We start from the raw sequence: 14,316 nt of genomic DNA, 5'->3' as shown, positions 1-14,316 counted from the left end.
GGTCGGCAGTCTTACCCATGATTGCAGTTTTGAGTAATGAACCAGGCTGGGAGTTTTTAAAAGCCTCAGGAATCTTTTGCAGGTGTTTAGAGTTAATTCGTTGATTCAGATGATTAGGTTAATAGCTCGTTTAGAGAACCTTTTCATGATATGCTAATTTTTTGAGATAGGAATTTTGGGTTTTCATGAGCTGTATGCCAAAATCATCAGTATTAAAACAATAAAAGACCTGAAATATTTCAGTTGGTGTGCAATGAATCTAAAATATATGAAAGTTTAATTTTTATCATTACATTATGAAAAATAAAGAACTTTATCACAATATGCTAATTTTTTTAGAAGGACCTGTATATATATATATATATATATATATATATATATATATATATATATATATATATATAATCAGCTAATTAACTCAAAACACCTACAAAGGCCTTTAAATGGTCTCTTAGTCTAGTTCTGTAGGCTACACAATCATGGGGAAGACTGCTGACTTGACAGTTGTCCAAAAGACGACCATTGACACCTTGCACAAGGAGGGCAAGACACAAAAGGTCATTGCTAAAGAGGCTGGCTGTTCACAGAGCTCTGTGTCCAAGCACATTAATAGAGAGGCGAAGGGAAGGAAAAGATGTGGTAGAAAAAAGTGTAATAGGGATAACCGCACCCTGGAGAGGATTGTGAAACAAAACCCATTCAAAAATGTGGGGGAGATTCACAAAGAGTGGACTGCAGCTGGAGTCAGTGCTTCAAGAACCACCACGCACAGATGTATGCAAGACATGGGTTTCAGCTGTCGCATTCCTTGTGCCAAGCCACTCTTGAACAAGAGACAGCGTCAGAAGCGTCTCGCCTGGGCTAAAGACAAAAAGGACTGCTGAGTGGTCCAAAGTTATGTTCTCTGATGAAAGTAAATTTTGCATTACCTTTGGAAATCAAGGTCCCAGAGTCTGGAGGAAGAGAGGAGAGGCACAGAATCCACTTTGCTTGAGGTCCAGTGTAAAGTTTCCACAGTCAGTGATGGTTTGGAGTGCCATGTCATCTGCTGGTGTTGGTCCACTGTGTTTTCTGAGGTCCAAGGTCAACGCAGCCGTCTACCAGGAAGTTTTAGAGCACTTCATGCTTCCTGCTGCTGACCAACTTAATGGAGATGCAGATTTCATTTTCCAACAGGACTTGGCACCTGCACACAGTGCCAAAGCTACCAGTACCTGGTTTAAGGACCATGGTATCCCTGTTCTTAATTGGCCAGCAAACTCGCCTAACCTTAACCCCATAGAAAATCTATGGGGTATTGTGAAGAGGAAGATGCGATACGCCAGACCCAACAATTCAGAAGAGCTGAAGGCCACTATCAGAGCAACCTGGGCTATCATAACACCTGAGCAGTGCCACAGACTGATGGACTCCATGCCATGCCGCATTGCTGCAGTAATCCAGGCAAAAGGAGCCCCAACTAAGTATTGAGTGCTGTACATGCTCATACTTTTCATGTTCATACTTTTCAGTTGGCCAACATTTCTAAAAATCCTTTTTTTGTATTGGTCTTAAGTAATATTCTAATTTTCTGAGATACTGAATTTGGGGTTTTCATTAGTTGTCAGTTATAATCATCAATATTAAAAGAAATAAACATTTGAAATATATCCGTCTGTGTGTAATGAATGAATATAATATACAAGTTTCACTTTTTGAATGGAATTACTGAAATAAATCAACTTTTTCATGATATTCTAATTTTATGACCAGCACCTGTATGTATGTATGTATGTATGTATATATATATATATATATATATTACAATTTAATTCATTTGTTTGGTTTACTAAACGCTTAATTTTGATTATGGTCATAGCGGATCCAGCACCATCTGGCAACACTGGACACAAGGAATACAACCTGAAGGGCACCTTACATTCACCTATTTAGTCACTCACACCAACTGGCAATATTAAAGTAGCTTTTGGAAGGTGGCATGCTTTGGGAAGGTGAAGGTGCCAAACTGCTTACATTGACCAAAGATCAGGATCAAACTCAGGCTCCCAAGACCATGGTGCAGTTTGTTTGTTTATTTGGATTTTAACGTCATGTTTTACACTCCTTGATTACTTTCATGACAGAAACAGTAGTTACTCGTTACACAAGATTCATCAGTTCACATAGTTTATATCGAACACAGTCATGGACAATTTTGTATCTTCAATTCACCTCACTTGCATGTCTTTGGACTGTGGGAGGAAACCCACGTAGACACGGGGAAAACATGCAAACTCCACACAGAAAGGACCCGGACCGCCCCACCTGGGGATTGAACCCAGGACCTTCTTGCTGTGAGGCGACAGTGCTGCCCACCACTGTGCCGCCCCCATGGTGCAGTGCAGCACCCGCACTACCTGCTGCACTACAGTGTCATCCATCATTATTATTTACTTTACATTATGCCACTGCAGGTAATCTAACTGCATATTAGAAAAAATGCAACTTTATACAGTTGGATCCATAACAGCTTTAAATTGTATTGCATTTAAAACTCATTTTTATTATTAGTGTAAATAATGTAACTGTAACTGATTTCTTTTTACTCAGAGATTAGAAACTCCCCATTTTTAAAAAAAAATGGCAAATCAAACTTTTTGTTTTAGCTGTATATAAATAAATAGTTTACTTATTTATGGCCAAAAATATGTTTAAAAGACAAAAAAGCTACATTAATGTTGTCACTGTTAAAACCTGTGAGTAATTTGCAAGTATTTATTTATAAATTGTGGATATGAAAAGGGGATTGAAATATTAATTGTAAGTAGTTTAAAAGCATTTATATTAAATAATTTCTTTTAAAGTTAAATCACTTTAAAATACTGGGTAGAGTAAAATAGTTATAAAATCGTACTTTATTATGACAGTTTCACAGCAGAGGTCAAAGTAGCATGTCATTTGTTCAGGTACAGATAAATGGATTCTGCAGGGAAAAAACATGAAAAAAGACAGCTAATGATACAAATAGAAATCTCCCAAAAGATGACACAAAAATGCCTTTAATGGACAATACTTTAAGCTCCAGAAAATGTGACAAGATTTCGCAGAAGACACATGTCTAAACTGATAATACAACCTCCTGAATGCTCATCACAAGTAATGTTTAATTACAAGGTGATCAGTAGGTCATTAACTGCCCCTTATACAGTTTATGTATCTATACAGTGCTGTTACTGCATTTTTTGTTACACTGGATGACTTGGGATCATAAACCAAACTATGATACACAATATATATCCCAAAATATTTGGCAACCTGACCATTTAAAAAATAAATGGTATTAAAATAGAGTGACCTCTGTGTAAGCTTTTCAGCTATAACAACAGCCACTCTTCTGAGAAGACTTCTCACAAGACTTTGAAGTATGTCTGCTCTGTAGGAATTTGTGCCTTTAAGCCAAGTGAGCACTTGTATGGCTGGGCACTGATGTTGGTCAAGAAAGCCTCAACTGGTGTTCCAGTTCAATTCAGTAATACTGTTGTTATTATAGTGTATACACAAGGAAAGAACATTTTGTAAAACACAATTCCCTGTCTGGCAAGAGCCGAATACAGCATTTTATATCATATATAGCATTAAAGCAACAGTCAAACATAATGGTGCTAATGTAATAGTTTCAGAGTGCTTTAATGGATGACATGCTGCTATGGTGGGAAAGTAAATAGACACTATTTATTTGAAATTAAATTAATGAACATGTGAGATCATCTGTTGTTAAGCTAAAGTATGAAAATAACTGGACATTCAGCAGAAAATCTGAACAGATTGTCATTCGTCTAGTCAAAAACCTTGACCTGAATAGATGCAATGTACATGACTAATAAATTATAAAAAAGGTCTTTAGTTGCACTAATTACTGCTAAATGTGGATGATGTGGATGCTGAATTTAAACTGTTTCACAAAATGTGTTTCTTGATCCCAAATCATTCAGTGTGAAATGTACACCAACACACCACTCTATTAGGTCAGCTATCCTGCTTATACATTTTTTGGTTTTTTTTATAAGCTGCACCTACCATAAAGATGCCATTTGTGGGTAAAGCAATTACTGACTGTGGTCCATCTGTGGCACTGTACAATTTGTTAGCTCATTCTTAAATACAAGAGGAAACTCAGAACTGCATGGCATGGAAGTGTGTGGTGTACTAGAATGCTGTATCAGGTTGCTGTATTTTTTTGCATTTCCTGCCAATCTAGTAATTTCCCATTCCTGATTCCTGAAGTCATTTGCTGCTTACACCACCCCTATTTTGACTGAGGATAAGTCACCAGCTGCTTCTTTTCACCTGCCTGAGGAGAGGATGCATTTGCAGCGGCAATGAGGAACACTGTCAACCGCCATTCCTCAGGCACAGACAACTGTGCATGTTAGACGCCTGGCCAGGATAAAAGCAGTTCTGAGATTCGAACTCAAGATCTTGAGTGCTGAGAAGTGGTGGACCAGCAAATAAGATCTAAATGTCACTGCTGATGAGTATAGTGCTTCTAGTAAAATTATAGACAGCATGCCAACAGCATCCCTATAATGGTAAAATTATTGCAGTACTGAATATTGACCACTACTCAAATAATTTGTGGTCAGTGTGGGCCTGTTAGCGGGTCCCTTTCTATTGATGAATGAGGTGGAGGGGGGTAAGAAAGTGTATAGAGCAATTAGTGAGCTACAGTCAGTAAGTGTATATCTACAAAGTGCATCTATATAGTATGTGTAGGCCATAAAGTAACCATGTAATTGTGCCTAATAAATTGGTGTGTAGGTGTATATATATATATATGCAACACCCCTGGTTAAATTCCATTGTATGCTTGTTCCATTGGAAAATATAGCATTAACAAAACATGGCATATATATTTTGTGTCAGTTAACACATATTCACTGGGTTTAGTTGTGCTTTATTAATACTAGCTTTAACATGGAGCAGTACAAATCCTGTTAACATGTATGAAGTTTAACCTTGTTTTTAAATGTACGTGAAGGTTAAAATATTTTCATAGTGTCCTCAGCACAGAAAAGAAGTGCAATTTGAAAATACTTTTTTTTCCCCAAACAATCACAGAACACAAGAAAAGTTAGTCGAATGCAAAGCTACATCAGACACCAGGTTCCGGTACTACCTCATCTAGTTCTGAGATGAAGTGTCGCAGATCCTCAAGACATCGCTCACGGATTTCACTTAGGTTTTCTTTCAGTGGGTTCTGCAGATGCTTCTCCAGACTTGGGTCTTTTGCCACAAGCATCTTCACCACCATTCCAAAGGTCTCGCAATCCTGACGAAACACCTGCACATAAAGCCCAGCGAGCAAATATTACTGTACACATGCCTGACATTTTGAGGACATATAAAAAAATTTCACCAGTCTTTGGTACCACTGCGGACATTTGGGCAACACACACATCGTGGTACCTGATGATCTGGGTTAAAACTTTTCTAGAATGTGCTGCAGCCATCAAATTTAAAATAAGTGTAAATGTTCAAAACAAATGAATATAACAGATATGTTTAAAACATGAAATGTATTGTTTCTGCACTGTTTTAAGTAAATAGAGGTCAAAAAGAATTGGTAAATTATTGCTGGCTTTTTTAATTTTATTTTGAACTTTTTTGGAATTTAGTTTGTGTAACTTTATTTATTTATTAGAATTTTAACGTCTTGTTTTACACATTTTGGTTACATTCATGACAGAACAGGTAGTTACTGGTTACACAAGATTTATTAAGTTCAAGTTTAATGTCAAACACAGTCGTGGACAATTTTCAGTTCACCTCACTTGCATGTCCTTGGACTGTGGGAGAAAACCCACACAGACACGGAGAGAACATGCAAACTCCACACAGAAAGGACCTGGACCGTTCCACCTGGGAATTGAACCCTGGACCTTCTTGCTGTGAGCTGCTGTGAGTGCTACCCACAGAGCCACCGTGCCGCGTAGTTTGTGTAAAAGGCACATATAAAAAGGTGAGGTCCAGGCATAGATGCGCCCTATAGAGCAAATGCACTTTTCTAATAATGTGTCCATATTCTCAGGTAATAACAATTCCCCAATGCATATAGATAAATATTTTTAAAAGTGGTTTGATATATTACATAACTAGGTCAAGTTGCTTCCGTGGCCTGCCCACTCACCCATCTCACAAATCTGAACATCAATAGGAAGTGCTAAAGCTCATACTGTGAAGTAGATCTCTACCACTTTGATCTCTCAAAGGACTGAAAATATTTTTTCCAAACAATATTCTCCCAAATTTAACCACAAACCAATGCAGACTTGTATAAGAGCAAAGCTGTACTTGAGGCATAAGGTGGCCCTACTCCTTAATAACTCTTTGATGATTATTTATAATGAAGTTTCCATTGTTTTGTCCAACTCAAATACTTTAATACAGCTATAATAAATCAAGTAGAATTTTCAGACAAAGATAATATCCTAGGCCTGTTTTTGTCTGTAATAACTACCAATTCCATCAAAATACCAGACAGCTATTTGGTTTCACTGTTAAAAAGCCCATCTGATTAACTTAAAAAATCTAAGACTGGAAAACTGGTATGCATTCCTGATTGTAATGACCAGAACAATCCAATGAGGAACCCATGTCTCCCCTCTGCAGTATATATAGAAACTGGGTAACAGGAATCATTCGTGCCCTCACACAGAGCTGTGAGCACTATTGCAAATAATAAACTAAATCGAGAGTGGTTCCAGATGCATAATCTGTAAACACTGCACAACTGAAGAGTTAGGGCTTTAGTTCCAGAACTTCCTGTGTCTTACGAAATTCACTATCCTATGATTGCTATTGAGTACTTTCAGCTAGAGATTTTATTTGTATAGATGTCCTTTTACATCTATATTTTCTGAATTTAGCAGACTTTTATCTTTTATACAAAATTACTTACAATTGTGATCATACACAATCAAAGCAATGGAGGGTTAAGAGCCTTGCCCAAGGGCAAAACAAAATCTGGCAGATGTGGGGCTTAAACCAGCAACCTTCTGACCACTAGACCAGTACCTTAACCACTGAGCTACCACCGTCCCTCCACTTAATTAAACTAAAGTCAATGGTAGTAACCACCTTAGCTAATGGACAGGTCTTTAACTGTGGACATGTTATACAAACAACACAGTACTACTACACTCCTATAATATTTTATAGATTTTCTTTTAAGATAGTGTTTGTCCACTAGAGAATTTTGGTAGACTAAAATATATGAAAGTTATATAAAAATAAATAAACAGGTGGGTATACAGTTGTGGTCAACATTATTGGCACCCATGAATATTAAGAACACCCGTACGATATCTTTTGAAATAAAGGTGTTAGTAAATCTGCATGAATTTATATAAACTCATATACACAATACACAACAATAACAAAGAACAAAAAGAAAAAGGATACAAAATTAATCACAATACCAGGTCACAATCAATGGCACCCTCGTTTTTCTTGAAACAAAAGACAAAATCAGACTAACCTGTGATTAAGTAGAAAATAAACTCATCTGTCTGCACCTCATCAGTGCTCACAAGACTTTAATTAGTCTATGAATGGTAGCTTTGATGTTTGAAAATGCCAGTTCAATTTCCTGTTCCTTGTTTGGTAAGAGGTAAAGGCAGGAGACTATCCGAACAGACCAGAAATATCACCAAGCACAGCAATCAAAAGGGTACAAGAACCTTCAAAGACTTTGGCTTCAACCAGTTTGCTCCTCATGGAACAGTCAAGACTTGGACATGTAAGAGGTGGTTTTAATTTTTTGCCAGTTTGCTTTAATCACAGCCATGAGTCTGTTTAAATGTGTCCCTACCTGCTTTGCACACCTAGGTTGGGTAATATTTGGTGAATAATTCTTTCTTACAGAATTGTTCAAGTTCTGTCAAATGTTGTGATGACTGGAAATGCACTGCTCTATTCAATCCATCCACAGACTGCTCTTTTTAGGTCAGGGCTCTCATTTGGCCACTGAAAGCCATTCACCTTTAAAAGTGTCATTTCACTTTGATGATAAGGGTTATAATGTAAAAATACAGCTAGAAAAGGGTAAAAGTAATTTTTAACTGCACAATGTGGCAAAAGGCAAAATGTTGATAGGGTATAATGATGTTACCATTTTTGTGTTACTTATAACTTTAATTACATCATGTCATTCAGATTGTGTCTTTGTCCTAAATACAGACACTGAATATATGGTACAGGTAACAATTATGAACATGTATAACAACATTGTACTGTGTTATTTTAGGTCTGGTGTGGTTGTTCAGTTTCTTTTCAAGCCTAACAGCACAAGAGCATATGTTTTATTTGTAAGCATTTTGTCATTCAAAGCATAAATGCAACAGTTCTTTTAACAACCGCAACTAACTATACTTTCTGATGGCCTATTTTGTGAAGGAATTTTTAGGGTTAAATAAAACATTGGACACAGTTTACAAACTAATTGGTCTCAAATATTATGAAAAAAAGCTTTTGCTTATCTAAGGCATGTTATTGGTGATGTAGCTGAGATTTACTTTCTGAATAAAGAAGAGCAGAAGAAGATGGGGACTTAAGACTTGAGGAAAAACATCTGTTGCATCCATATAAAGCTTTAATAAAAACATTTATTTTAAAAACAAATGCCTGTTTGACTCTCATACCTGGACTGTGAGCAAATGAATAACCACAAATCTGACATATTTATGGCAGCTATGCTTGTTGGAATGTAACCATGACATCATCCATAAATAACAGTGTATGCAAGGTCTATATTTATGAAATGGTATGTCCCACAAGCTCATGGTCAGGTGTTTACATACTTTTGGCCTTATATCATGCTTTTGGAGAATAACACCACAGGCAAATGCTTTGCCTTCGACTTGCCTGTTCTTCGTTCATTTAAAAAGTTACTGGAGGGAGTGCTTGGGTGGCGCTAGGGTAAAACACACTACACCCACCAGTGCTGAGATCTGGAGCTCTTGAGACTGAATCTCAACTCAGCTCAGCTGGCCAGGCACCTACACTGACTCAGGATTGACTGTGGGTCTGGAGAGAAATGATTCAAGTGCAGTCTCTGCTCTCTGGCTGGGGTGCTTGCACAGGGTAAGGATGATCGCGGACGGCAGTGCATGGCTCCACCCCTGGCAGGTTAAAAGAAACAATTAGCTACATGACTGTCAAAAAGAACCTGTAACAGTTTACCCCCCTATTGATCGGGGGCTGGGGTTGGCGGCAGCGGCAGTGATGAGAGAGTGACAAAAAAAACACTGGGCATTAAACTATTTAAAATAAAATAAAATAAAAATGTGTTGAAACATGACGTCTTCTGTATGTTCATGCCACTCATGCCAGGGTCTCAACCAGAAAATATGCAAACAGCGTCAAGTAAAACAAGGTCAGCACCTTTTTAATTTACTAACATTATTATACACTTACACAGTCAAGTCACATTATTATGACCACCAGCTAATATCCAGAGTAACTGCCGTGTGCAGACAGCATGGACAGCAGCTAGATGGGCTGGGAGGGACTCAGTAAGGTCCTGGTAGGTTGCCACAGGTATCTGAAGCCATGCTGACTGCAGTACATCCCAAAGCTGCTGGAGGGTGCGTAGGGAAGGATCCATAGAGCAAACACAGCGATCGAGGTGGTCCCACAGACGCTCAATTGGGTTTAATTCTGAGCAATTAGGGGGCCAGGGTAGTACTTGGAAGTCTTGGTCATAGTCGTGTGACATGTCGCATTTCTTGCTGGAAAATCCCATTTGCCCCAACGAGGGATATATGTGCAGACATCCTATTGCACACCTTATATACCCACCAAGCCAGCTCACGAAACATGACTACCTTCATGAGCTACACACTGCCGCTGTCAAAAGTAGGAAGTTGCCGCTCAGGTGGCGCAGCGGTAAAACACGCTGTTCACCAGAGCTGAGATCTCGAATACAGTGGGGCCAAAAAGTATTTAGTCAGCCACTGATTGTGCAAGTTCTCCTACTTAGAAAGATGAGAGAGGTCTGTAATTTTCATCATAGGTACACTTCAACTATGAGAGACAAAGTGAGAAAAAAAATCCAGGAAATCACATTGTAATTTTCACATCACAAATTTTCTAATGGGGTTGAGGTCTGGAGACTAACTAGGCCACTCCAGGACCTTGAAATGCTTTTTACGGAGCCACTCCTTCGTTGCCCGAGCGGTGTGTTTGGGATCATTGTCATGCTGGAAGACCCAGCCACGTTCCATCTTCAATGCTCTCACTGATGGAAGGAGGTTTTGGCTTAAAATCTCACGATACATGGCCACGTTCATTCTTCCCTTAACACGGATCAGTCGTCCTGTCCCCTTTGCAGAAAAACAGCCCCAAAGCGTAGTGTGTTACTGATGGTAGCCTTTGTTACTTTGGTCCCAGCTTTCTGCAGGTCATTCATCAGGTCCCTCCGTGTAGTTCTGGGATTTTTGCTCACTGTTCTCATGATCATTTTGACCCCACGGGATGAGATATTGCGTGGGGCCCCAGATCGAGGGAGATTATCAATAGTCTTGTATGTCTTTTCTTACAATTGCTCCCACAGTTGATTTATTCACACCAACCTGCTTGCCTATTGTAGATTCACTCTTCCCAGAAGAGCTTCTTTCGACAGCTCTTTGGTCTGGCCATGGTTGAGTTTGGAGTCTGACTGTTTGAGGCTGTGGACAGGTGTCTTTTATACAGATAACGAGGTCAAACAGGTGCCATTAATACAGGTAACGAGTGGAGGACAGCTTCTTAAAGAAGCTGAGCTTCTTAAAGAAGAAGTTACAGGTCTGTGAAAACCAGAAATCTTGCTTGTTTGTGGGTGACCAAATACTTATTTTCCACCATAATTTACAAATAAATTCTTAAAAAATCCTACAATGTGATTTCCTGGATTTTTTTTTTCTCATTTTGTCTCTCATAGTTGAAGTGTACCTATGATGAAAATTACAGACCTCTCTCATCTTTCTAAGTAGGAGAACTTGCACAATCAGTGGCTGACTACCAGGTCCTTGTGACGACCAGGTGCTTCGTCTCACCACAGCGGACGTGAGGAGAACTCTGCACAGAGTCAACCCACGGAAGGCTTCTGGACCAGACAACATTCCTGGCCGAGTGCTCAAGGGATGTGCAGACCAGCTGGCAGATGTATTCACTGACATCTTCAACATCTCCCTGAGCAGCGCCATCGTTCCAACGTGCCTCAAGACGACCACCATCGTACCCGTGCCAAAGAAGTCATCTGTGTCATGCTTCAACGACTATCGTCCCGTAGCACTCACGCCTATCATCATGAAGTGCTTCGAGAAACTAGTCATGAGGCATATTAAGACACTACTGCCTCCCACCATGGACCCACTGCAGTTTGCGTACCGTCCTAACCGCTCAACGGACGACGCCATATCCACCACACTTCACCTGGCTTCTACACACCTGGACAGAAAGAACACTTACGTCAGGATGCTGTTCATAGACTTTAGCTCAGCATTCAACACCATCATTCCTCAGCATCTAATTGGAAAGCTGAGCACGCTGGGCCTGAACACCTCTCTCTGCAACTGGATCCTGGACTTCTTGACTGAGAGACCTCAGTCCGTCCGGATCGGTAAGAACACCTCCAGCACCACCACACTGAGCACCGGCGCTCCCCAAGGCTGTGTGCTCAGTCCACTGCTGTTTACTCTGCTTATGCACGACTGTACAGCAATGCACAGCTCGAATTCCATCGTTAAGTTTGCAGACGACACAACTGTGGTGGGACTCATCAGCAACAACGATGAGTCAGCGTACAGAGAGGAGGTACAACATCTAACGAACTGGTGCCAAGTCAACAACCTGTCTCTGAATGTGGATAAAACCAAAGAGATGGTCATTGACTTTAGAAAGACACTAAGGGACCACTCCCCACTGCACATCGACGGCTCATCTGTTGAGATCGTCAAGAGCACCAAATTTCTCGGTGTTCATCTGGAGGAGAATTTCACCTGGACCCTTAACACCAGTTCCATCACCAAGAAAGCCCAGCAGCGTCTCTACTTTTTGAGAAGACTGAGGAAAGCTCATCTGCCACCCCCCATTCTCACCACGTTCTACAGAGGAACAATCGAGAGCATCCTGAGCGGCTGCATCACTGTCTGGTTCGGAAATTGTACTGCGTCGGACCGCAAGACTCTCCAGCGAGTAGTGAGGACAGCTGAAAAGATCATCGGGGTCGCTCTTCCATCTCTCACGGACATTTTTAACACCCGCTGCATCCGCAAAGCTCTCAGCATTGTGGACGATCCAACCCATCCATCACATGGACTTTTTACTCTGCTCCCGTCTGGGAGACGATACCGCAGCATCCGGACTAACACAACCAGACTGTGTAACAGTTTTATCCCTCAAGCAATCAGACTTCTAAACTCAGGACTGTAACAATTTCCTCCGGAAATTTTCTGCTGCCACACACTGATCTGTATTGACTATGTTACTTGCATTTTTGACTATGTTACTTGCATTTTTGACTGTTACTTGCATTTTTGCACACCTCCTGGAAATGCACAATAATTTCTGCACCTTACTTGTATTTTGCACCATATTTACTTTTTAGGCACCTTATCTGCATTGCCAATTTTACGCTGCTAATGTACAACATGTCACTACCTCATGAACCATTGTACCATCTATTCACCATCATGTACTAACACTTGTCTTTAGTCCTGTCTTCTAATTACTTGTTTAGATTAGGGATAATTAGGAATATCTTTTGTAGTTATTTATTATAGGATTTTTTGTATTATTGTTGTATTTGCACTGTTTTGTATTGTCTTGCACTTTTTGTACCGTGTTACACCGTGATCCTAGAGGAACGCTGTTTCGTTTCAATATGTACTTGTATGTAGCTGAAATGACAATAAAACCTCTCTGACTCTCTCTCTGACTCTGACTAAATACTTTTTGGCCCCACTGTACATCCTATCGAATCTTGGCTAAATTGTAGGACTAATCACTATATTTTGCAACACACCCTCTTAATAATAAATTGGACCATTTGCAAATGACTTGCAAATGAAAACATTTCACTGTTCATTTCACGGAAGATGGCTCATTACACATTACAAGGTAGGGCCTTAGTCACGTCCAATACATATTTAGCTTAACTAGCTATGAAATTATATCTGTTCCCTTCATTGAAAAAAGTCTGTTTTTTCAAACAAATGGTTTGCTCTGCCTTTGAGATTTAGACACTAAAATCAGTAAAACATTCAAACAGCCACACACATGCACACACACACACACACACACACACACACACAAACTGAAAAAACAACCACTGGCCTTGGCAAAAGTGGTGGCAAAAGTTAAAAGCTTTTTTCAATGTATAGACCTACAGTATTTGCTCTGTGGGAGATTTTAAAGAGCCTGAAAGAGAGGTAGGTTTTTTTTTTTCATTTTTTATTTATTTATTTTACTAATGAACATTGACAGGTTCCACCTCCTAATGGGCCCATAGCTTAATGGGAAACCCTGCGTTTTAACGTCACAGTAAAAACATTAAAGCACAGGCTCTTAAAGATCCAGGTCTGGTTTAAAAGAGTTAAAATACTGCAGTGTCAGTAGCTCCTAAACTCACATTGCTCTGTGCCCTTATTTCCTTTCTTTTCTTCCTTTACATTTCTGGGGTGGGGGTGGGGTGACTGGAGACACATGCAGGGAAAAGGTCTGACATTCATTAAAGGAAAATCTGCTACAGAAGAGAAAAAGTAAAACATGAAGAGTTGAAACCATATGCAGAACACCATGTACTTCTCAGTTCCCTTACTAACGTGCTCACACTGAATGCAAAGTTTTTCAGGTTAACAAGGTTAACCTACAATCATTACAGCATTTAGCAGATGCTTTTAGCCAAAGTAACTTACGATTGTGTAAATACTATTCAAGCAATTCAGAGTTAAGGGCCTTGCTCAAGGACCCAGTAGTGGTGACTCGACAGTGATGGGGCTTGAACCAGTGCCCATTTAATTACTAGACCAGTACCTTAACTGCTGAGCCACCCTTGCCCTGTTGAAGATTCATTTACATTTATGGCATTTAGCAGACCCTCTTATCCAAAGCAACTAACAATTATGACTGATACAATGCAAGCAGCTAAGGGTTAAGGGCTTTAATCAGGCCAACACTGGCAACATAGCGGTGGTAAAGTTTGAACCAGTGACCTTCTGAATTCCAATAATTTTTCAAAGGAGAGCATGACGAGAGTGTGACATGAGAGAGGAGAATGTGAGAGGAAGTCAAATTCAG

The 14,316-nt window shown here is 39.7% G+C and overlaps 1 protein-coding gene across 2 annotated transcripts in view; it reads right to left on the bottom strand.

Moving 5' to 3' along the window:
* Nucleotides 1–2,887: 2,887 nt before the first annotated feature.
* pphln1 (periphilin 1) overlaps nt 2,888–14,316 on the bottom strand; it is a 29,469-nt gene continuing 18,040 nt past the window's right edge. Inside the window, exons 11-12 of one of the 2 annotated variants that reach the window (XM_062994635.1) lie at nt 5,156–5,320; nt 2,888–2,962 (exon numbers count right to left, since the gene is read on the bottom strand). In XM_062994635.1, coding sequence (XP_062850705.1) covers nt 2,942–2,962; nt 5,156–5,320 — 186 coding nt within the window. In that variant the 3' untranslated portion in view covers nt 2,888–2,941. Of the gene's footprint in view, nt 5,321–14,316 lie in introns of both variants that reach the window. The other variant, XM_062994634.1, reaches the window with a different exon arrangement.

Source organism: Trichomycterus rosablanca, chromosome 1 (assembly GCF_030014385.1).
Source record: "Trichomycterus rosablanca isolate fTriRos1 chromosome 1, fTriRos1.hap1, whole genome shotgun sequence".
Classification (NCBI taxonomy): domain Eukaryota; kingdom Metazoa; phylum Chordata; class Actinopteri; order Siluriformes; family Trichomycteridae; genus Trichomycterus; species Trichomycterus rosablanca.
Note: the sequence above shows the minus strand (reverse complement) of the source record. Positions and strands in the feature narration are given on the sequence as shown.